General features: G+C 40.7%; 2 protein-coding genes across 3 annotated transcripts in view; one reads left to right on the forward strand and one right to left on the reverse strand.

The window, feature by feature from the left end:
* Positions 1-1,381, reverse strand: part of APBB1IP (amyloid beta precursor protein binding family B member 1 interacting protein) — a 96,667-nt gene extending 95,286 nt beyond the window's left edge. The window contains exon 1 of the mRNA XM_087825668.1: positions 1,324-1,381. The gene's annotated coding sequence lies outside the window, so the exon portion shown is untranslated. The remainder of the gene's footprint in view (positions 1-1,323) is intronic.
* On the forward strand, positions 1,099-23,257 carry LOC148094386 (uncharacterized). Of its 2 annotated transcripts, none has more exons than XM_087825655.1 (7): positions 1,099-1,155; positions 11,266-11,380; positions 11,543-11,716; positions 12,443-12,540; positions 15,805-15,875; positions 17,889-17,939; positions 23,007-23,257. In XM_087825655.1, the coding sequence occupies exons 1-7, from the start codon at positions 1,127-1,129 to the stop codon at positions 23,084-23,086; spliced, it is 618 nt and encodes a 205-aa protein (XP_087681781.1). In that variant the 5' UTR covers positions 1,099-1,126; the 3' UTR covers positions 23,087-23,257. The 2 variants fall into 2 exon arrangements, with proteins under 2 accessions (XP_087681781.1, XP_087681788.1); XM_087825662.1 differs by lacking the exon at positions 1,099-1,155 and adding an exon at positions 6,993-7,012.
* The last annotated feature ends 1,056 nt before the right edge of the window (positions 23,258-24,313 follow it).

Raw genomic sequence — 24,313 nt, forward strand, 5'->3', positions numbered from 1 at the left:
ATTGCCTAATCGCTACGTTCATGACAGACATACTGTAGTACAATAATCTCTTTACTGGTAAATCGTATCAGGTCCAGAGAGGCTAAAACAACTTAATCAAGGTCACCCTTGTTCTAGTTAAAGGCAGACATGAACCCAAGTCTCCCAAACACCCACAAAAGACACAAATACTCATTATAGCGTGAAAATTAAGTACTGATAGTCTGAAGACGACATGAAATTCCTTGACCTTTCACCACACATTAAGCAGACAGGAAATACCATCTGGGAAACATGACAGATTTCTTAGTAGAACCTCTGTTAATTTTGCCAGCCAGCATTACTGTTAAGACTGCCCACGTGCCATTCCAGTATTTCAGTGAGGCCAGAGGGAAACTGCCACTGGGGGTTATGCAAGGGGACAAAGGCTCTCTTTCTGAAATTTTCAAAGGCCTAGAATTTAAAATTAGTAGTAGCCTAGTATCCGTGCCTTTGTTTAAACCACATTATACCACCAGAAACAATATCCTGGGGAGTAATAAAACTCATGTGCCTTTTCCCTGTATGTCACTCTCCTGTTGCTCCATTTCTCTTTCTCTAATGGTCACATTAAACGTTCTTTTTGAACCGCTTTGCTGTGAACGGCTAGGAAACAGCACAGTTGGCCTTTCACATGGGATGAATAAGAAGTACCTCCCCAGAAGGAGAGTAAGAGGTACACTGGGCAAAGTTTTCAGCCGGACCCCTGCCTGAGTCCTCCAGGGTATAAGCCCCCCTGCTTATTTCCTTCATGCGATAAAACCACACTCCAGACACTAATTTCCAAGACAAATGATAAAACCTCTGCCTGGTGTCCAAATTTTTCCTCTATCTTTAAAACGAAAAGGACAATTTCGGAGGAAAAGTTGTTTTTAAAAAGAAGAAACAGCTGTTTCAAAGTTTTAAAGTAAGGAAATTCGAATCCTCACTTGCACTTAATCTACATGCCCCGAAATGCGCGGGAATCCCACCCACTGGGGCTGGCTCGGGGCCCTGGAGGACAGAGGCGTTCATACGGGTTCCTCGGGGGACTTTGCAGCAATTTTCTGGGCAGGAAATCAGTCAAATCTGATGAAACCGAGCTCGGGGAAGAAAAGCCGAAGCCCTAATGCTCGCGGAGCTGGGTCGAGTGCGGAGGTAGGCAGTGGGGACCCTGGGGAGCGGGGTCCAGGCAGGGGTGGGGGGCTGGCCTTCCTCGGGAACCGGAGCCCCGCCTGGGACCCCACGGCCTGACCCACGGTGCAGGGACAGCCCCGAGGGTCCCGGCTGCAGCTCCCAGCGCTCCCGGGCGGCGGCACCGCTTACCTTGAGGGCTCTGCAGGGACTCGAGGGGCGCACGGGCGGGGCGCGGGCGGCCTCGGGGCAGAGGCGCAGCTGCGCTCAGGCGGCACCGGGCTCAGGTCCCCCGCGGGGCTGCCTCGGGGAGGAAGTGGCATCAGCTGCCCCTCCCCCCCCCCCCCCCCGCGGCGCGCAGAGGGGCGCTGGCCTCCCCGCCGCTTAGCATCTGGGTGCAGGCGGGGCGCCTGTTGGAGACACACACTGAGAAAGGCAGGTGGGGGGCTGCGAAAAATCGGGGCTGATCTGCCCCACCCCACGGACTTGTGCCTCATTTCCCCTTACTTGCGCCCTCTACGCTACAACCTTGACAACCTTGAAGAAAGAGGTGTTTTTGTTCTTGTTTGTTTTTTAAAATCTGGGAAAAGTCATGCTTTCCTGTCTCATCCTTCCCTTGCTTGGCGCCGAGCACCCCCTTCTCTCAGGACCGTTCCCTGGTGAACTCACCCTTCTTTGTCACCTCAATATATTAGTGGCTAAGGGGCTTGGGGCCAGGAGATGGTTCCACAAAGGCCCAAGAACCCGATTTCTTTCAAAATGTGTCTTCCTAAGTGTTTGCTTCAGCCCCATCTGGGCTCCCTCTTTCCAGCCCCTTGGGCAAGGTCCTCTTCCCAGCGGGCGCATCCTCCCCTGCAGGGCACCCAGCGGGGGAGTTTATTCTGAGTTCAGCTGCTTGGGGGGGAATGGGGGTGGGAGGAGGCATGGGAGCAGGGGTGGGGACCGCGCCCTCAGCCTAGGCCATTTCTTAAGGATCCGATCCCACTGGTGACCTTCCCACACCCAAAGCTTAACCACACTCAGGTGGCGGGTGCAGCTGTGGCTTCTCACACCTTGCCGGTGGAAATCCAAAATGGTAATGGTATGAGTCCTGGGGGTGGGAGTGGGGGCGGCATCAGGCAATAACTGTTTAGTTGACATTGCAATTACCCTTTGACCCAGAGATCACACTTCTAAGAATGTATGACAGATTCTGTGATGAAAAGGAGGAATGCATATGCTCTGCCACTTTCTATTTGTAACAGCCAAGAACTGGCTGGAAATAACCCCATGACCTTCAGAGACCTAGACCCTGAAAGGACCTAGACCTTCGGGACAGGAGTCTCCTGAGAGAAAGTGGGGAGATCTGAAAATACACACCTTAAAATAAGTTACCATTTGTAAATAGGGTTGGATGACCCTCCTCTTTCCCTATACAGCTGTCTTCAAGTGTTTCTGTGGCATGCAGTTAGACAGACATGAGCAGAGCAAGGACAATGGGCCCGGTACAGGAGGTCACCGAGGTGGAAAGCTCACCAAGGTGCCTAGCCAGGGACAATTATAGGGTGGGACCTCCCCTCAGGGGACCTTTCCTCCCCTAGCAAATTGATGGTCCTGCTGTTTGGACCCCTTGCCCTTTCCTCCCTAGAGATAACATCTGGGCCTCAGTTTTATTTCAGCTCCAGGCCCAGAAAAGCAGCAAAACCAGACCATTGACCCCATCCATGGCAGACCTCAGTACCAAGCTGCAGCGGATAATGACCCCACTGCCCTGGTGCCAACCAATCAATCAGTGGAGACGTAGACCCTGAAAGGACACACCTGAAAAATTGCTGAATATTTTATTGAGATCTTCTGGGGCTTCCCTTAAAATCTCTACCCTTAAAACCCTTAGGATGAGGACCCAGTGCCCTCTCCCTCCTGGGAGCACTCCCATACCTTTCCCTTTTCCTCCCCCTCACCCTAGGCTCTTACTATTAACTTCCTCACTCCCAAGCTCCAAGGCCCCCTTCCTTTACCTCTACAACTTGTTTTCTAAGCCCATTTCTTCTAGGAATTACTTCTTCTACCTCTGTGACTTACCAAATAAATGTTCTCTTATAGTTTGGGTCTTGGTGCTGAATTCTTTCCTAGCCAGAACCCAAGAACTAAGTTTGCTGAACCCGGTTTGGTCTGACCCCAACAGTCAAGACACCTGGTGCTGTTCCCTCTGCCTACAACATTGCTATATGGGGAGGTGATGGAAACATAAAGGTATAAATTAGACTTATAAATTAGGTAATTTCAGATAATTCAGTCATTTATTTAATGAGAAACTATTAAGCACCTACTCTTCTAAGAACAATGAAAATAAATAGTGAAGAAAATAATTATTTTTTTCATGGATGGTACATTCTAGTTGGGAGAAAATAGACAATAAAAAAATATTTAACAGGTCAAGCATGAGTGAAAAAGTGGCCACATGCTAAACCTGACAAGCTCAGAGGAGGAGCATCACAGGCCTTGCAAACTCAAGAGACCTAAAGTAACTACACAGTGTTATCAGTGGAAGTGGGGTATTTCCTTCCCCACTGGGTGCTTGGTGTTGGGGCCTTACAATATCTCAAGAAAAAGAAGTTTCTGAGACTCTCATAGAAGGATTAGTGATTTACATCCCTGGGTTTGCAAAGTCCCATTCCCATGATCTAGTTCTGTAAAATGTGCAGCTGGGGATTCAGCAGAGCTAGAAGCAAAGCCAGAGTCCAGTGTTTCCCTTCCATGGTGGAGCTGAGTCCCATGGGTCCCATTAGGCTAGTTGCAGTCCATTGGTCCATTGTGTGTGGGGTCCTCATGTAGGCAAAAGCAGGAGCATAGAAGTCCCATAGGCCAGGAGCACAGACTGAGGTAGAGAGAGAACTCCTTTGTTTAGGAGTTTAAGTATCTCAAGTCTTCCCAAGCTTGCAGTGGCCACGCCTGCTCTAGCCAATGACCTGTTCCCAGATGTGACTGATGGACAAGTACCTTCCCTATTTCACCCAGGCTTTACTGGGCATTCATCTATTCCCCTGTCCAGCCCCTTCCCTGGGGAAAATAGACCTGGGGAGTGTGAATTTGCAGCTTCCTGGCAAAGCTGCACAAATGACATGCCTATAAAATTTGGCCTTGCCTTTGCTCCTATCCAGGTATTTACAACTGGGCTTATTACAATGGTATCATTGATGCAAAAAGCAGCAGACCCTTCAATGGGTAAGAACAGAAAACCCCACAACAAAAAACATAACCTGAGAATTTAACACACAGTAAAGTGACTTTTCAAACTAGGTGAGAAAAGGTGGTTTGTGGCACGTGAATAGCCTTTTTTGTTTTTGTTTAAGTTCTTAAATGTTACCGTCATGCTCCAAAACAAATCTTGGATTGATTAAAGATTTATTTCGGGGTGTGGACGAAAAGGGGCCATATGCTAACCTGACAAACTCATGGAAGGCCTGTATGGTGGCCTTGCAAACTCAGAGATCTAAAGTAACCACAAAGGATGGTCTGAAATTAAAACATGTAAACTGAAAGTAGTTTATGGCAGGTAGTCATGTCCTAGGCTAGAACCTTCCCTGACAAAAGTCAATCTTTACCTTAACTGAGACTGTTGTCTTTTGCATCTATCAGAGCATACCTTTGGGAGGCCAAGGTAACTCCCCTTTTCCAGACCCCTCAGGGCACAGCCAATGCACCAGGGCAGAGACCACAAATCCTCTCATGTTAATCATGTTGTTATCATGTTAATTGTTGATTGATAACTATCCTGTATCCACAGATGTAAAAGATGTATGTGCCTATCATTTTACTTTTCATCCAACCCCAGAGGTTTCCCCACTTTGCTTTCTCTCACCTCCCTAATCTATCACCAGGGGATTTCTTGTAACCCACCCACATCTTCTCTTTTGATTGTAATGTATAAAATAAGGAGCAAAACCTGCCATTCTCTGGAGCATTATCGCAATCCTTTGAGATTTTGCCTCCTGACAATTGTTGACAGTTTGCCTGCAATAAACTCTCAAAAATTCTCTATAGGTTTGAATGTTTCTTATGTTGACAAGGGAAATAAAATGTAAATGTAAGAGGTGGGCCAAAGGGAGAGAATTACGAGGCATATGGAAAATTGCTTTCATTTCATTAGGACAAGGTGCACTGGTTTCCCATAAATTTGCACGTGCGGGGACACATATTGCCACAATCTTTGAAACTATGAAAGCATCCTTCTGTTGTTGCATCTGGCAAATTCCCTGGAGAATAGATCAACTGGAGGTTGGCTGGGGTCCAGACAAATGTGGAAGAGAAATAAATTGAGGCACAAGGAGATTTAGGGACTCTTTTAAAGGGGAGCTTTCTGGAGGAGAAGACCTTGGGGAGCCTGAAGTTTCACAGCACCATAGCCCTGGTCTTAAGCAAAGACTGCTGTTTCACTGCGGTGAATAACTTTTGCATCAGGAAACAGCTAACTCCCAGGGATGTTTGAACAGAACCCCAAACCCGCCCACAGGCAATCTTTGAGATTTGTGACGCTTGAGCGGCGCACGTGGGCTCCAGTACCCTTGGCTGTAGGTCTCTGTGCGCATGCGCAGTGATGTCAGCGGCGTTGCTTGGTTACGGTGATTCTGGGCCTGGAGATTCTAATCCCTCAACTGCCCAAGGCTCTGCTTGAACCTTGTGGCGGCGGGCTGTTGGCGAGAGACAGAGACAGAGAGAGAGAGAGAGAGAGAGAGAGACAGAGAGAGACAGAGAGAGACAGAGAGAGAGAGAGAGACAGACAGAGAGACAGACAGAGAGACAGACAGAGAGACAGAGACAGAGTGAAAGAGAGAGAGAGAGACAGAGAGAGAGAGAGAGAGACAGAGAGACAGAGTGAGAGAGACAGAGACAGAGACAGAGAGAGAGAGAGACAGAGAGAGAGACAGAGACAGAGAGAGAGACAGAGAGAGAGACAGAGTGAGAGAGACAGAGAGAGAGAGAGACAGAGAGAGAGAGAGAGAGACAGAGAGAGAGACAGAGTGAGAGACAGAGTGAGAGAGACAGAGAGAGAGAGAGAGAGAGACAGAGAGAGAGAGAGACAGAGAGAGAGACAGAGACAGAGAGAGAGACAGAGAGAGAGACAGAGTGAGAGAGACAGAGAGAGAGAGAGACAGAGAGAGAGAGAGAGAGACAGAGAGAGAGACAGAGTGAGAGACAGAGTGAGAGAGAGACAGAGTGAGAGAGACAGAGAGAGAGAGACAGAGAGAGAGAGAGAGAGACAGAGAGAGAGAGAGAGAGACAGAGAGAGAGACAGAGTGAGAGACAGAGTGAGAGACAGAGTGAGAGAGAGACAGAGTGAGAGAGACAGAGAGAGAGAGAGACAGAGTGAGAGAGACAGAGAGAGAGAGAGACAGAGTGAGAGAGACAGAGAGAGAGAGACAGAGAGAGAGAGAGAGACAGAGAGAGACAGAGACAGAGAGAGAGAGAGACAGAGAGAGAGACAGAGTGAGAGAGACAGAGACAGAGAGAGAGAGACAGAGAGAGAGAGAGACAGAGAGAGAGACAGAGTGAGAGAGACAGAGACAGAGAGAGAGAGACAGAGAGAGAGACAGAGAGAGAGACAGAGAGAGTGTGAGTGTTGGAAGCGCGTGGGAGGCGAGAAAAGCGGAGGGGAAGGTGCGGCTTCTCGGAAGCCCGTTGCCTCTGCAATAATGTTTGGTTTTCGGAGGAGTTCGACCCTGGCCCCCTTGGGCCACCCCCCACGCCAGAGGGGGCGCATCTTTGGAGTTGGAAGGCGCGGCTCTGAAGAGAGCGATGTCGGAGAGATCCACAGAGCTGCCAGGGCCGGCAGCGTGTGGAAAGTGAAGCAACTCCTGTTTTTCGGGAAAAGTCTCTTGCATGACAGAGACGGGATGAGCAGGTAACAGGGAATGAGAGGCTGAGGCCGGGGTCCCCGGGAGGAGGCGGGGTGGGCCCGGGAGGAGCCGATTCTGCCCAGCTCAGCGGGGGGAGCGCAGGCCGCCTGCCCCGCCCGCTGTCCCGCCTCCCGCGGAGCCGCAGCGCCTCCCGGGGACCTGCGGGCCCAGCGCTCGGGCCACTTCGTGAGCAGCACAGACACAGACACAAGGACCCGCTCACAATTCCTCCTACACACACTTGACTGACAGTTTTTAAGCGATTTAACTACATATCAATAATGGAAACGAAATTAAGTGCATACAGCATTTTATATTGATGTTCACACTTTATTCCCATGATAGAGCAACTTCTGGGCTAAAAGTTCTTTAGACAAAACCCAATAACCGTTTATCTCGGGGCACACCTACGCTCCTTACTGAGGGACCTCAGAAGGACTTTCAGGTGGGAGGATGGCGCTGCCCTTCAATAGGAAGACTCAGTTTCTCAAAATGTGTGCTCTTCCTGTGTTTATCAATTTTACAAACCAAATAAGTATGGTTTGAAAATGTTTGAGTTACGTTGGTTATCTTTCACTATTGTCATGAAATTAAGAAAAAATTTGTGTAGCAGACAAAGGTTTACCCTTCTAGATATCAGCATGTGCTATAAATTTCCACAAACTGTTTGCTTAGTAGTAGCTGAAAAGACAGATAAATGATTGGGACAGAAGGGACAAACACCCAAATATACATAAGACTTTAGATCTTGCTACTGGTGACATTTCATGTTTGTAGGAAAAGGTCAAGTACAAAGGGTGGAGAAATACCTGTTAAGTATTTCAAGAAAACTAACTAGATTTTTATCTCCTCCATGTAAATTCTAGGTTGAATTTTTTAAATACACAAAATGAGAAAAGTACCAGAAGAAAACACAAATGCCCATTTATAGATTTTTGTTGGTGGTGGCAAAGACTTCAAAAGCAAGATTTCTGGAGGTTGCTTGAGCAATATAAAAAATTCAAACCCTGTATCTATCAGACAACATTAGCAAAATAGAAGAAAATATACTTGCAAAATATTTACAATGTCTGTGTATCAGAGAAAAAGTGTATGTTCATTTTACAGAGAAGTCTTTGAAATCAACAAGAAAAAACGAATTTGAAAGTGGACAAAGAACTTTTTGCTTATGTACAAGTGACCAATGGACAAAAAAAAAATATTTAGTGCCCCTGATAAAAAAAGGAATTTATGTTAAAAGAGGAGTAAAATAATGTTTTCCATCCACAGAATTTGTGAAGACGACCAGGGATTGTCCTTATACTGCTGCTTAAAGTTTAAGTTGCTTCTGACTTTTGAAATAGGCAATTTGGTGCTGAGTGCCACATTTAAAATGTGTGTGTGTGTGTGTGTGTGTGTGTGTGTATCCTATACCCATCAATTCTATTTACACTAAAATATCTTTATGGAATAATTAGATAAATTACATAGAATTTGTTTTTCTCAGCACTGCTTAAAATAGCAATGTATTAAGAAAAGAAATCAGTTTGATTATACATACACACAGACTATCATCTTATGTTAGCTGAAAATATGTGCAAAATGTAATAAAATTCATTTCTGAGCATTCTCAGTGAGTATTTTTTAAAACATCTGATTTCTGCAATGATCAGGTATAGAAATTCTACGAAATATTATTATGAATGAAATCATTCTGGGGAAGAGCAATATATGAATCTTGCAGAGATAAAATTATTTCTCTTTCTATTTTGTTTTTTTCTGAAGGTTTATTGAGGATGGGTACCTCTTGACAACTTTTAGCCTCTTCAGAAGTAAAGGAAATATATATTTTTAAATTGTTGACACTATAACAGATGTCATCCATTTCTCCCCATTTAGTGCCCCTCCACCCAGCCCCCTTCAGCCTTCACCACATTGTAGTCTGTGGCCATGGGCTCCCCATATATGCACATATATGTTCTTTGGCTAATCTCCTTCAGTTCCTCCCAACCCCCTCCCTCTGTTTGTTCCATGTATCCATGCCTCTGGTCCTATTTTGTTTGCCAGTTTATTTTGTTCATTAGATCCCACATATAAGTGAGAACATACGGTATTTGTGTTTGTATTTGGCCCATTTCGCTTGGCATAATACTCTCCGGGTCCACCCATGCTGTCACAAAGGGTAAGAGTTCCTCCATTTTTACAGTTCTATAGTATTCCATTGTGTAAATGTACCACAGCTTTTTTATCCACTCATCTACTGATGGGCACTTGGGCTGTTTCTTATCTGCCTCTAGAGTGTATGCATATAATCACACACATATATTTTACTTTATATAGCTTTATTACATACAATATGTAAATGATTATAGATTAATCATTTTAGCTGTCTCCTTGTGAAAATAAAAGATAAAAAAATTATGCCCTAGCCAGTGTGGCTCAGTTGGTTGGAGCTTCATCGCCATGCCCCTCCCATACACTGAGGGGTCACTGGTGCAATTCCCGGTCGGGGCACATACCCAGGTTTCAGTCCCAGGTCAGGTTGCCTACAAGAAGCAGCTTATGGATGTTTCTCTCTTTCTCTCTCTGTCTTTTCCTCTCTCTTGAAAATAAATTTAAAACAAACATAAATATTTTTTAAAAAGTTAAAATTTTTGTTGTTATTGACAGTATTACAGATGTCTTCCATTTTCTTTCTCTTTGACCCACCCAACCCCCTCCCCACACAAGGCCGTCCCCATACTATTGTCTGTGTGCATGGGTTCTGCACATATGCATATATGTCTTTGGTTAATCTCTTCTTCTCTCATCCCCTCACCCCCGAGATCTGTTATTCTACTTCATGCATCCATACCTCTGGACCTATTTTGTTAGTTTATTTTTGTTCATTAGATTCCACATATAAGTGATATCATGTGATATTTGTTTTTCTCTAACTGGCTTTTTTCTTTAAAAAAAGCAAATATCAGTGATTATTACTATTGCAGAAGTATCATTTTAGTTTATAAAGGTTTTCTTTAAAAATATTGAACTTTCCTACTATGTTTATCCATTTTTTCAATCCATTTGTACATGAAATATAACCTGAATGCCTATTATGCAGCAGACATATTCTACTCAGGACATTTTCAATCTCTCTCTCAGGCCCCTTTCACCCTTAAAATCTTCATGTTGCCCAATATGAGCAAAATGAGGAATTCAAAATTGAAGTATTAGGACCTAACCGCAGTGGAAGCTTATTCTCCCTCCTTTCAAGCAAAAGTATTTCTGAAGGTAGTAAATTGTAAAAGATGACCTTTACCTGCCCTTTTGAAAATGTATAATAGTGTTAAACCCTAATATTGATCATTGGGAAGATTTGCTTTCCATACAATCTATAAATCTAAATACTGAACAAAATGAGCCATTCTTTTCATTTAAATCCTGAGTTTCCTTTGGCTTAAATTTTCTTGAAAATCAAAGTAAGAATTACTTAAAAAAAATTCTTGTTTTGTTCTTTTGGTTCTCTTTCCCCCATAAGGCTTTTAAGAACTAAAACTTATTTAAATGCCAACCATTTGAACAGAAGTGCAACAGGTCTGTTGTATTGACCATTGTTCACTCAGTGAAAGGCGCCCTGGACGGTATGATGCCAGTATTTTATGTATCAATAAGAGTTTTTTTAAACAATGCTGCCAACTATAGTTGTAAGACATTCTGAATTAAAAATTGGATTCCAATGTTGGAGATGTGAAAATGTGATAGAATAAGCATCTTAGAATCATTGAAATACTCAGTATTCTTTCTGATCCTTAAAAGACGCCTGCAAAGTAGGTATAATGATACCATTTTACTTAATTGAAATGTTGTCTTTGTAAAGTCGTAGTAATAGTAATAGTGATACTAATATTATCTAATAATTATTAAGCAGTTTTTTGGTGCTAGGAACTGTTGTAAATGGTTTGCATAGATTCTCATTAAAGAAAACTGGTGTCCTGTGAGATAACTACTGTTTTTATCCCCATTTTGTTGATGAGGAAATTGAGGCACAGAAAGGTCAAGTGATAGCTAACAAGTGACAGTTAAAACAGGATCAGACTCAAGCTGAGCTGAATTCCCAGGTCATCCTCTGTTCAGATAGGCTGCTGCTTCATTAATGTGCATAACAAGAACTAGTAAATATTGTACTGTCTCCAGAAGAAAACGAAGGTGTAGGGACAAGTTTTTATAATTACCTGAATAATTGTGTATATTGAAATAGTGCACTCTAAGTTCCTAAAGAGTCCTCTCACCTTCATAGGACTGCGCTGCATGTAGCCTGTGCCTGTGGCCATCCCAAAGTGGTGACTCTCCTAATAGAGAGAAATTGCCTGTTGGACCTCTGTGACTCTAAAAACAGGACGGCTCTGATTCAAGTAGGTACTAGCCAACTATGTTAACATGCGATGGATTTGATGTAATCACTTAGAAGAAAAATGAATTTCTCTCATTTAACTATAAGTCATTGGTGAAACTTGTGGAATGTTTACTTTGAATTCCTAGAGTTTATAATCTATTTCTTGGCATAATACTGACAGGCTTTAGAATATCAGCAGGAAGAGAGTGCAGCTATTCTGCTAGACCATGGTGCTGATCCAGATATAAGGGACATCAATGGCAACACCGCCCTCCACTATGCTGTCCTTGGTCAAAGTAAAGCTATAGTGGAAAAGCTGCTTCTCCACGAGGCCGATATGAATGCAAGAAATAAGGTATACATCAAGTAACTTTATTTACAAAACATTTGAAATACACGTTTTTACTTTAGTTGCAAGCACTTTCTTTCTCACACATGCACTGAACACAGTATTATCAGGCCATCACCATGGCAACAACTCCAAAGCCCAGTCAGGGAGGGCTGGAGAAATGTAGTGCCCACGGAAGGGGCAAAGCTCTGTCTCCCAGCTACCCTTCTACCCCAGGAGGACAACTTCCTGTTAGAGCCTGGGAGTGGGTGGGAGGCTCAGAGCCCACAGAGGACTGAAGGCCTGGGGGAGTGAAGTGATGGTGGGGACTGGCTGCTATGCTGGCAGAGGCTTAGGAAATGGGTGCTGCTGGGCACGAGTGGGAGGGGGAGACCTAGTACCCAGCAGGGGGAGCTGGGTGAGTGGAAGTGGGAGGAGGAAGCCACAGTCCCCAGGCAGTAAAGGAAGGACAGCATGCCACGATAGGTACTGTAATAGGAACAAAGAGTCTTGGAATCAGGACTGTAAATATCTGAAGTGGGATCTGGAGAATGATGTTGAAGTTAACCTCTTGAAAAGGGAGTGGAGGGCATTTTAACAGTCAGTGCCTGCACGGGGGTGAGAGGAAAGCAGCTCCTTTTTCTTTACTTTCTATATTACATGTTTAAGTTCAGAGGATCTTTTATAAGTTTTAATATTCAGTTTGGATATATGTAATTTTATAAATCATAAATTGTTTTTGCTGCTTTACAGGATGGCTGCACACCACTTGCACTTGCTAAACGTGAAAATAGACATCAGATGGTGGAGTTGTTAATACGCAGAGGTGCAAAAGATGACCAGATAGAAAGGTACAATAGTTTGTTCTTCCTTTTTAGTTTGTATTTGGAGAGCACACTTATTAAAGCTGGGGACAGTGAAACAAGGAAGGGCTTAGGATAGAAGAAGCAATAGGAGAGAACCTAGGCAGGGTTGCTTTGGCTCAGTGGAAACTCAGAGAAAAGGGGCTTTGGAGACAGGTTCAGAGGGCTAGCCCAGGATGAGCTTCCACTGCCCACTGCTCCCCTGGTTGCAAGTCTGATGAGGTCTCTTAGAGTTTAGGAGATGGAAGCCTGAGAGGGTGAAGAGGGGCAAGGGAAAGGCTCAGGAGTGCTCCCGAGAGGAGAGTGTGCTTCTTTTTTTGTTTTTAAACCTTAGTATTGATCTAGAGTGGTAACAATCATTCAAATGAGAAAGATTAAATTAACAAGAAGATTAACTTATAATTATATAGTAAAAAATATGAACATATTATCAGTTAGGTAGAAAAACAATTATTCTGACTGGGCAACTGGAATAGCAGTTAATAAATATAATACTGGAGGATTCTATTTATTTATAATTTTGATTGATGTCATTTGCAATGTGACCTTTTTCATCATTTATTTTATATTAGCTAGAGGGGTTTCATACTAGTTTTATTAATTATGTATTTTATGGACTCTAACTGATAGTTTACTTGATACAATAGTGGAGTTAGTCTCTCTTACAGTTTTTTAACCTTTACTTTGTATATAGTTTTCCTTAAAAGGTGCATGTTAAATATAAATAGAAGTTGATTTTGTCTTTTGGATAATCCTTTGCTTTAAATTGCTTTGTTTGACAAACACTGATATAATTAGGTTATCCCTAAGTGACTGTGAAAACTGCTACCAGATATAGTCTGGGCTCATCAGTTATTATTCTCTTTCATTTCTAGTATATTTTAATGTTTTTAGTTTTTATTGGTATGGGTAGAAGGAGAAAGATAACTTTAATTGAATAAACACTTCCTTTAATGGAGGCAAGTCATATGTGAGTGATAAAGAAAAGAGACAAGGGCCTTCAATTCACAAGAAATGGAATTTAATTCCCAGCTTTCCTGCTTGCCAGGTGTGTGACCTTGGGAACGTTTCTTAGCATTTCCAAATATGTTTCTGGATATGACAAGGAAGATAGTAATATATCCTTCAAGGGTGATTGTGTGTAAGATTATCTAGTGATTTTATCTTGTAAATATTTACTTAAAAATGCTAGTTAACAGGAAACTGAGGTTTAAAATAATTTCACTGTTAACTTTTAATGGAGTAGGTGAGATTTAAGGCAGTTTGGGAATGGCAGTGAATTAGTCTATGTCATCAGCCAGACTCCAAGCAAAAGCCTAGACCAGTTTGAAGTAACAATGGGCCAGATTCTTTATTTCAGGACTTTTAAGATCTTTATTGATAAGGATCCTAACATTATCCATTTCATTCCAAGTGGGACCTCTATGCATGGGGTTACAAATAAAGTCACATCTCTGTTTTTTCTAACTAGTTACTTGGGGTCTTGAAGTGATCACGTTAGCAGAAAAATGTGTATTTGCTGGGGCCTATCTCCTATACTCTCCCCCTTGAATTTTGTAGGAACCTAAAGTCCAAGGGAGACAGTCTTCTTTCACAAGTCAGATGGAGATGTGAAAAGGACATTCTGATCTCTCTGTTGTTTCCATTGGTTCTATTGCTGCAGAGTTGCTATTGAAACAGGTCCTAAGTCATAATTGCTCTTTGCTCCCAGGCTGCCCTTGCTGATCCAGATTCCTGAGAGTTCATGTTGATTCACCCTTGGACTTGAAAGTTACAGCATTTTTTAGTTTATATACATATGCTTATATGCTCAGCCAGTATTCTAATTACCAGCACTGTGTTCTGGCAGCTTGGCTTCCTAGCTTTAGCTACCCACAGCCTTCCCCGACACTGAAAAAGCTATGTGTAGCTCACATCTTAACCCAGACTTTTGCAGATGAGTTACCCTTTGAGCTTCTTGTTTGTTTTTTCCTGCTAGCAGGTGTTAGATGGAACAACCATTCTAAGCTGTCAGAGAGATTCAAATAATGCTGCAGGAAAAGACCAGATTTACCTTTCTCTTTTGTTACCAGATGTGTATCCCATGGTCACTTTATATCCTGTAGAGCATCTTTGTTCAGGTAATGGAAGGTCCCATATTGCCTTTTCCAGAATAGTAGGTACCAACTTTCTCAGATTCCGTAATTACAGTTGTCCCCTCAAGTGATATCTTTGCCATAATAATGACACTTTCCCAAGTGACTTGAATTTACTTCCGGTTTCAAATATTTTAAATTATGCCTCACCTGGAAGTCAGTCAATAGAAAGCTCTGAATCAAAAGTAGATTATTGGGCATGAGACTTGCTAAGGGCCCATGTGTGCCTCATCAGTATCCATGAGTGACAAGTAGGATTCTAACTCGCAAGCTAAATGGGGGTGGATAAGGAGATTATGCATCACTCTCATAAAGATCTGCTTTATCACAGTTTGAGTAGGTAGAGAAGGGAGAGTGGGAGTCCAGGCCAGGTCGTGACTTCTCTTAGTTTTCTGCCATTGAGATGATTAACTACAAAAATAGGGGAGTATTTTGATATCTGACTTCATGAAGAAATATAATTGTAAATAAATTTAGTTGCAAGTTATATACTAGTTGAGATACCCTGAATTACAAGCCATGAAGAAAGAACAGTTAATAACCAAAATTAATAACATTTTCTAAAAACTGCAATATTTGAATGTTAGAAACTATGAAAAACCCACATTGGTGTTTATTTGGGATTCCAAAATAGTTTCAACAAATAAAGTTAATGAACAGGTTTCTTCCTTGCCTTACTCTTTCTCTCAACATGTCTTTTTGCTGTACTATCTCATATAATCATCCTAATAGCCTTCTAAAATAAGGCAGTAAGATTCATATTTTGTAGAGGAGGAGTTTGACCCAAAGAAAAGTGACTTGTTTGAGAACAAATAGTTGATGGTTATAAAACTAGGATGTCTGAGTTGAAGACACTTGCCATTATGTCAAGCTAACACTAATTAATTCACTGAAATATATTGCCCTCAAACCATGACTATTTCATGTAACTTCCTTTTAAGTTATGTGCTTAATAAAAAGTTGTAGAACTTACAAATTTAAAGTGTATGGTATAATTAAAGTTTGTATATTAGCTCTGATATTACCTGAAATATTCTAAGAATTTCCAACATTTGGAAAATATTTTGCTTTAGTATTAATACAATAATACTATTTATCACCATTTCTTTATACATAGTAATCAACAACTAAGTACTGAAAACGAAGGAGAAAGGCAATCTGTAAAATGTTCTGAAAGGAGCGATCATGGTAAGACTTGTGATAGTGAATGACTCTAAGTGTTCCCACCATAGATAGAGAGTAAGGAAGTTCTGATAAAAAAAGAGCAGTTAAAAAAAACAACAATGTGTAAGTTACATGTATAGTTTTCCGAAATCTCTTCCTTAATAAACTAGTATCTAGTATTATTTAAACAGTCAATTGAGGTGATTTAAAATCTGGGACAATATTGTTTGAAAAGAAGTTAATTTATTTATTCATGAATTCTAATATCCTATATGATGTGGTTATGTAAAAAAGTAAAAAGATTTCAGTTAGGATGTGTATGTTTCCTCTATATTCACAGTATAACAAATTGGATTTGTTAAATATAGATGTTTTGTTTAGTTTTTACAGCAAATAGATTACACTTAGTAAATGAATACTTGTTATTACATAGTGATTTGCCTCCCTAAAAAGTCACTAAAACTATGAATTCAACAATACTTTCCTGGCACCAAAAACAAACAGCAAACAATAAGAACTACAACACTTAGCCACAGTGAAACAATCCCAATGATACTGGTTTTGAAAGATATCTGCCAATAGTACAGAAGTCAGAGAGGCAATGCCAGTTGAGAGGCATAGCTTATTTTACATATTATACCAATAAGGTCTCATTATGATCAACTTCATTCCTCAGAAGTCAAAACAGAATGAGGCACATTGACTTCATTAGAACAAGACCATCCTTCTGCTTGTTGGATAATTGTCATGACACTGTAATTTCCTTAGAACTGGATGCTCTGTTGCCATTGGTCAAAGATAATCATAATAAATATTCAAATAGTTCAACGTAGGACTCAACAAATTATAATAAAACTAGAAAAAAGTTTCACATTAACAAAAATGCCAGTGAGCTACCCAGCTGTGGCACTGAGTTCATTGTGCAACGTGAACTGTATGAGGACACCTTGGACATAGTAGACCTTCATCAAGAACTTGTGTAGGTTGGTTTTACAAACTATAGGAAACACAAAGATGCAATAGAGTTTTGACCTTGAAGGTGCTCATAGTATCAGACAGCTGCCCCTGGTTTATATCTCTGTATTTTTGAACCAGAATTTTCAAATACAATTTCAAAATTCAGTTACTCATTGGCCCACTTAATGGTTTGCTATTTAATTCTCATATATCTTAAAGTACTAAGCGTTATTCTGATTTTACGGAATTCATTCCATTTACAATGTAGGTCTTTTTCTAGGTGTATGTCTTTCTCGTTCTACTTAAAAAATCTCCTTAATTTATGATGGAACAATGATAGTTGCTGTTATTTCCCCTCTGTGAAAGCCATTCATTAATAGCCCATGTTTGACTAGGGCAGTTGACAGTAGCAAAATAAAGCAGAGAAAGAAAAGAAGTCTAGTTCATATGCTTTCATGAGGATTAAGTACAAAATGTTAGTAGAGGGAGAGAAATCTAAGACTGTTGATTAAAAGGTCTCCAGTGTGTGCACTGGTGTGTGAATTGGACATGGAGAATAGGACTTTATCAGACGAGCAGGGAAGAGCAACAGGTCAACAGGAAAGACCAGATTTTTTGCATACATTTTGAGTTTGATGGAATATCCATGGGTAACTCAGCGTACATTTTGGATACAGTGTCTTTGATTCTTTGCCTTGTCCTGTCAACAACGGCCTTTTATAGGAGAGCCATGTTTGTAGTGTCATAAGATGTTAAGAAAAAGTTTAGAAACAAAGAAATAGAACTCTGTAATCACTAGAACACTATTGTACTATCTTTGAGAATTATCGTGTTACTCTCACTACCCCAGTTACTTCATAGATTCATAACTATTGTACAAGGGAATTAAACCCTGCTTAGCTGGAGAAAATTCCCGGTGTGATGTTTCATTTTCTTATAGGAACTTTCATACTATAGAACATGTTATCAGTCATTAGGATTCTGTATCTTATATTTTCAATAAATAGAATAGTTTCTTATTTCACATTATTTTCTGACATCATGATTTCATTTATCTCTTTCATGCTTTTATTCAAATAGATCAAGAGGAATGTTTGGTAGAAGAAATAAGAATAACCAATTCCACGACTGGTATGTGTGAAATCACCTTCTGCTTCTAATCATGTAGAACATAACATCACCCATCCTAAATGCCACATAATGCCATTCTGTTAGGGGTGCCTAAATCCACACCTGCATGTGGTTGTTTACTAGAAAAATTCATTGTACTCAACATATAGTTTTACTCCTACCTGTGATTTACTAGAGTGGAAGGAGAATAGGAAACTCAGCAAGCAGAAAAGGTGAGTGTGAAAAAGTGCAGAGGACACCTGGCACAAGCTTGCAAAAGCCCTCTCCCTGTGGAGTTCCCAAGATATGCTAAAGTATTCCAGTGTCAAATTCTGACAACACATATGAAATGCCATCTACCAGCCCCAGAGTCCAGTTAAACTCAGTGCCAAGGGTTTATGGCACCCTAGTCACATGGGCATCTTCTCCATAGTGTGTGCCAAAATTCTAGATGGCCAGTTGGAAAGCAAATGTTCAGAATGAATCCCATTGGTTACACTAACTCCTGGATCAGGCTGGATGGGCTCCTATAGTTTTTTAAAATTTCTTCCTTAATAGACTAGTTTTCAGTATTATTTGAACAGTTAATTGTAGGTGATTTAAAATCCAGAGCAATATTGTTGGACAAGAAGTTCATTTATTTAGTCATGACTTCGAATATCCTGTATGATAGCTTTATGTAAAAAAGTAAAAGGATTTTAAGTTAAGATATAGTATGTTTCTTCTATAATCACAATATAACAAATTGAACTTGTAGAGAATGGATCTTTAGTTTTTACTACAATTGGATTAAACTAAATGAATGTATACTTATTACATACTGCTTTGTGTCACTAAAAAGTCATTAAACTAGGAACTGAACAATACTTTCCTGGAACCAGAAACTAATGGGAAATGATAAAAACAACAACAGTTATCCAGTGGTCAAGGATACCAATGAGATTGGTTTTTAAACATATCTAAGTAGTACAGAAGTCAGAGAGGCAATGCCAGTTTAGAAGCGGAGGCTATTTTACATATTATACCAAAAAGGTCTCACTATGATCAACTTCATTCCTCAGAAGTTGAAACAGAATGAGGCATGTTGACTTCATTAGAACAAGACGATCCTTCTGCTTGCTGGATAATTATCCTGACACTGTAATTTCATTAGAACCACATGCTTTGTTGCCATTGGTGAAAAGATAATAGCTATAAATATTCAAATAGCTCAACTTGGACTTAACAAATTATAAAAAAAGTAGAGAAATGTTTCACAATAACAAAAATGCCAGTGTGCTACCGAGCTGTGGCACTGAGTTCATTGTGCCTGCCACCTGAACTGTATGAGGACACCTTGGACTTAGTAGACCTTCAACAAGAACATGTATAGGTTGGTTTTGCAAATTATAGTAAACGAATGATGATGAAATAGTGGTGACTTTGAAGGTTCTGATAATATCAGCGAGCTCTGCCTGGTTTATTCCTGTGTGTTTTTTTGAAACAGAATTTTCCAAGGAAATCTCAAAATTCAGTTATTTATTGATCTTCTTAATGGTTTGCTATTTCACTCTCAGGTGTCTTTTAGGTACTAGGTGTTATGCTGATGTTCCAGAATTCAAACATTTTAAAAACCCAGTCCCTCCCTTTGAAGACCTTCTTATTATCATTGTGATTTCTGTTATTTACTATACTTTATTCAGTGCCTACCAGAAGCCTGAGCAGAGTAGGATCTTACTCTTGTCATTATTCTTTTGCATTGATGTGTAGTATGTGCCAGACACTTTAAATCTATGGTGAGAATTAGAGTGTTAAAAATGTAGGTGAGCCCCGCTGAGAGTAACTCAGCTGTTGAGTGTCTAACTAGGATCCAGGCAATCGGGGTTTGATTCCCAGTCAGGGCACATGTCCCGGTTGTGGGCTCGATCAGTGACTCTCTCATCATTGATGTTTCTGTCTCTCTCTCTCCCTCTCCTTTCCTCCCTCTGAAATCAATAAAGATATATTAAAAAAAAAAAAAATGTAGGCAAGACCTTGGCCAGGTAGGTCAGTTAGTTAGAGCATTGTCTCCAAATGCAAAAGTTGTGTATTTGATCCCTGATGAGGGCACATACCAGAATCAACCAAGGAATGCATAAGGAAGTGGAAGAAGAAATCACTGTTTCTCTCTCTCTGTGTCTCTCCCTTCCTGTCTCTCTCACAAATCCATTGAAAAGATTTCTAATTAAAACAAAAGGTGTGGTTGGGGTGTAAAGTAAGCATGCAGAACGTGAAGAAGTTTGCCAGGTAGAAGGGCAGAAGAGGGATGTTTAGCAGGAGGAACTTCTATCGATATGACTAATGATTTGGCAGTGGGAACAGCAGTGCAAGGGCTCAGATGTACAAGAGAACTTTTTGGCATTAATGCACAGTTTAGTTTTGAAGGTGCACAATGTATCCTGTAGGAATGGTTGGGAATGAGGTGACTACCTAGCTAAGGCAAGCTTTTGAAAGTCTCCTACACCAGAAAGGAAGAGATCTTACCCTGTAGGCCTTGGGCTGTCAGTTACTGCTCTTAATTCAGAGGATCGGTGGCCTAATTAACTGTGGCCAAAACAATAGGAACCAGGACTGTTTTGGTGTTTCCGTGATGTCATCAGGATCCCAGTTGTCCCTTTTCAGGTGCATGGTTGTCAGTGTTAATGTGTCCTTTCCTGGCCAGCTGCTTAGCCAGGGCTCCGAGGCATCATATTCTCACATGACAGTGTGTAAAGGCTGGAAGGCCTGCTTTTCCTTATGCGTTTCTCCTTTCCTTTGAAATTTCTTTTTAAATTATAGTTGGCACACAATATATGACTTTCAGTTGTACAACATGGTGGTTTGACATTTACATACTTTAGGATGTGATGACCATGCTAAGTCTAGTCACCCTCTATGTCCATGCAGGTTATTACGATACTGACACGTTCCCTGTGCTGTACAGTACATCTGAATGGCTCACATATGTTGTAACTGCAAGGTTCACTCCTTATTCACATTTTTCTATGTTATCCATCTCCTCAACTCACTAGCCTCTGGCATCCATGAGTTTGTTCCCTGTAGCTATTGAGTGTGTTTCTGTTTTGTTTGTTTTGTTGTTTTAGATTCCACATGTGAGACATACTATATTTGTCTTTCTTTGTCTTATTTCCCTTAGCATAACAGCCTCTTAGTCCATCCATGTTGTTTTAAATGGCAAGATTTCTTTCTTTCCATGTCTTAGTGATATTTCGTTATATACTATATACTTGCTACATCTTCTTTCTTTCTTTTTTTATCAAAAGACACCTACATTGCTTCCATATCTTGGTTATTGTAAGTAATGTTGCAGTGAACATAAGGGTGCAAATATCTTTTCAAATCTGTGTTCGTTGTAAATGCCCAGAAGTGGATAGCAGTTGTATTTCTAATTTTGTGAGGCATCTCCATGCTGTTTTCCATAGTGACTGTACCAATTTACAATCCCATGAGCAGGGCATGAGACTTTCTCTTTTCTCCCCCATCATGGCCAACCCTTGTTATTTATTTATTCATATCTTGAGGACAGCCATTCCGAGAGGAGTGAGGGGGTCCTGCATTATGGCTTTCATTTGCATTACCCTGATTACTGATGTTGAGCTATGTGTTTTTTTAAATAGGAGGAAAAGTGAGAAGCTTGCAGTTTACTTTCTCTAACATTTAATAGGCTTGGGGTACATCACATGCTCACTCATAAATCACTTAGTGGTAACCTACTACTGTAGGTTAAACATTTCTATTTTTGAGCTGGGCAGATACCACCTTATTTGTGTATCAGGACAGTAAATGTCCAAATACAGCTGGGGGTCTCCAGCAAGAAGGAAGAATAAGGTAGGGAATCAGCAATATTTACTGCACGGATTCATTGGAGAGTCTTGAGTAGAAGTTTCACAAGTTTAGATTTGATGGGGGCACTCTGGTTGTGGTATGAAGGAAGGATCAGGAAGCTTTTCCTGTAAAGGGCCTGATTTTAGGCCATGTGGTCTGTCATATTTCCTCAAGTCTGCCATTGTAGTGTGAGAGCAGTCACACACAATATGTCAGTGAGAAGGCAGGACTGTGTTCCAGTGAGACTTTATGTACAAAACCAGATGACAGGTTGTTTTAGACCCATGGGCCCTAGTTTGCAAAGCCCTCATGCAGAGCACAGATTGAAGGAAACCACATAAAGGGAGTGGGAGACAAAGGAAGCTTGGACTAGCATCAGGCCATGATGAAGCTTTCACCCATCCATGCTGAAATCAAGTCAGGAAGGTCAATTCATTCCATTTAAGATGATTGTTTTTCTAGGCGTATGCTTTCTCTATTGTTCTGCTTAAAATAATTTCTGAAGGAATAATAATAGTTGCTGTTATTTTTTACCCTGTGAAAGCCAACCATTGGAATAGGGCAGTTGACAAGAGCTAAATAAAGCATAGAAAGAAAAGTAGTATAGTTCATTTGCTTTCATGACAATTAAGTGTAAAAAGTAAGTAGAGGGAGATAAATCTAAGAGCGTTCATTCATAGGTCTCCAGCTTATGCACTAGCGTGTGAACTGGACATGGAGAATAGGACTTTATCTGATGAGCAGGGAAGAGCAACAGGTCAACATGAAAACCCATTTTTTCCCCCACACATGTTGAGTTTGTTGGAATATCCATGGGTAACTCAGCGTACATTTTGGATACAGTTTCTTTGATTCTTTACCTTGTCCTGTCAACAACTGCCTTTCATAGGAGAGCCATGTTTTTAGTGTCATTAGATGTTAAGAAAAAGTTTAGAAACCAAGAAATAGAACTCTGTAATCACTAGAACACTATTGTACTATCTTTGAGAATAATCGTGTTACTCTTGCTACCCCAGTTACTTGATAGATTCATAACTATTGTACAAAGGAATTAAACCTTCTTTAGTTGGAAAAAATGGTCAGTGTGATGTTTCATTTTCTTTATGTAAACTTTCATACTATAGAACGTGTTATCACTCATTAGGATTTTGTATTTTATATTTTCAATAGATGGAATTGTTGCTTTTTTCACATTATTTTCTGACATCATAGTTTCATTTATCTTTCATCCCTTTATTCAAATAGATTTAAAGAAATGTTTTGTAGAAGAAATGAGCGTAACCAGTTCGTCGAGAGGTATGTATGAAATCACCTTCTGCTTCTAATCATGTAGAATATACAATCCCGCATCATTAAAATGCCACATAATGCCATTCTGTGAGGGGTTCGTAAATCCATACCTACGTGTGCTTATTTACTAAAAAAATTTATAGTACTCAACATATAGTTTTACTCCTACCTATGATTTACTGGAGTGGAAGGAGCATAGGAAACTCAGCAGGGAGAAAAGGTGCATGTGAAGAAGTGCGAATACACCACGAACAAGCCAGCAACAGTTGTCTCCCTGTGGAGTTCCCAAGATATGCTAAAGTATTGCAGTGTCAAATTCTGATAACACATTTGAATGCCATCTACGAGTGCCAGAGTCCCGTTACATCAGTGCCAAGGGTTTTATGGCACCCTAGTCACATAGGCGCCTTCCCCATAGTGTGTGACTTTCAGGTGTACAACATGGTGGTTTGACCTTTACATACTCTAGGATGTGATCACCACGCTAAGTCTAGACACCTTTTATCTCCGTGTAAAATTATTACGATACTGACACATTCCCTTTGCTGAAAGTATATCTGGGTGGTTCACATATGTTATAACTAGAATATTGACTTGTTATTCACATTTTTCTATATCATGCATCTCCTCAACTCACTAGCCTCTGGCAACCATGAGTTTTTCCCCTGTAGCTATTGAATGTGTTTCTGTTTTGTTTTGTTATTTTAGATTGCACCTGTAAGTGAGACGTACTATATTTGTCTTTGTCTGTCTTACTTCACTTAGCGTAACAGCCTTTTGGTCCATCCACATTGTCGTAAATGGCAAGATTTCCTTCTTTTCATGTCTGAGTGATATTTCATTATATACCATATACTTGCTACATCTTCTTTCTTTCTTTGTCTATCGAAGGACACCTAAATTGTTTGCATATCTTGGCTATTGTAAGTAATGCACAGTGAACATAGAGATGCAGATATCTTTTCGAATCTCTGTTTAGGTTTTTGTTGTATAAATGTCCAGAAGTGGAAAGGCAGTTGTATTTCTAATTTTGTGAGGCATCTCCATGCTGTTTTCCATAGTGACTGTACCAATTTACAATCTCAGGAGCAAGACAAGAGGCTTTCTCTTTTCTCCATATCGTGGCCAACACTTGTGATTTATTTATGTATATCTTGAGGACAGCCATTCTGAGAGGAGTGAGGTCATCCTGCATTATGGCTTTCATTTGCATTTCCCTGATTAGTGATGCTGAGCTATGTGTTTCTTTTAAATAGGAAGAA

Source organism: Miniopterus natalensis, chromosome 1, assembly GCF_054644295.1.
Source record: "Miniopterus natalensis isolate mMinNat1 chromosome 1, mMinNat1.hap1, whole genome shotgun sequence".
NCBI lineage: Eukaryota > Metazoa > Chordata > Mammalia > Chiroptera > Miniopteridae > Miniopterus > Miniopterus natalensis.

Excerpts from the sequence above, each read along its gene's own strand:
- LOC148094386 (XM_087825655.1), top strand. The coding sequence starts at position 1,127 with ATGCTCGCGGAGCTGGGTCGAGTGCGGAG. Across the intron at positions 1,156-11,265 it reads GAGCTGGGTCGAGTGCGGAG|GACTGCGCTGCATGTAGCCT; the intron begins GTAGGCAGTGGG and ends TCACCTTCATAG. Across the intron at positions 11,381-11,542 it reads ACAGGACGGCTCTGATTCAA|GCTTTAGAATATCAGCAGGA; the intron begins GTAGGTACTAGC and ends TAATACTGACAG.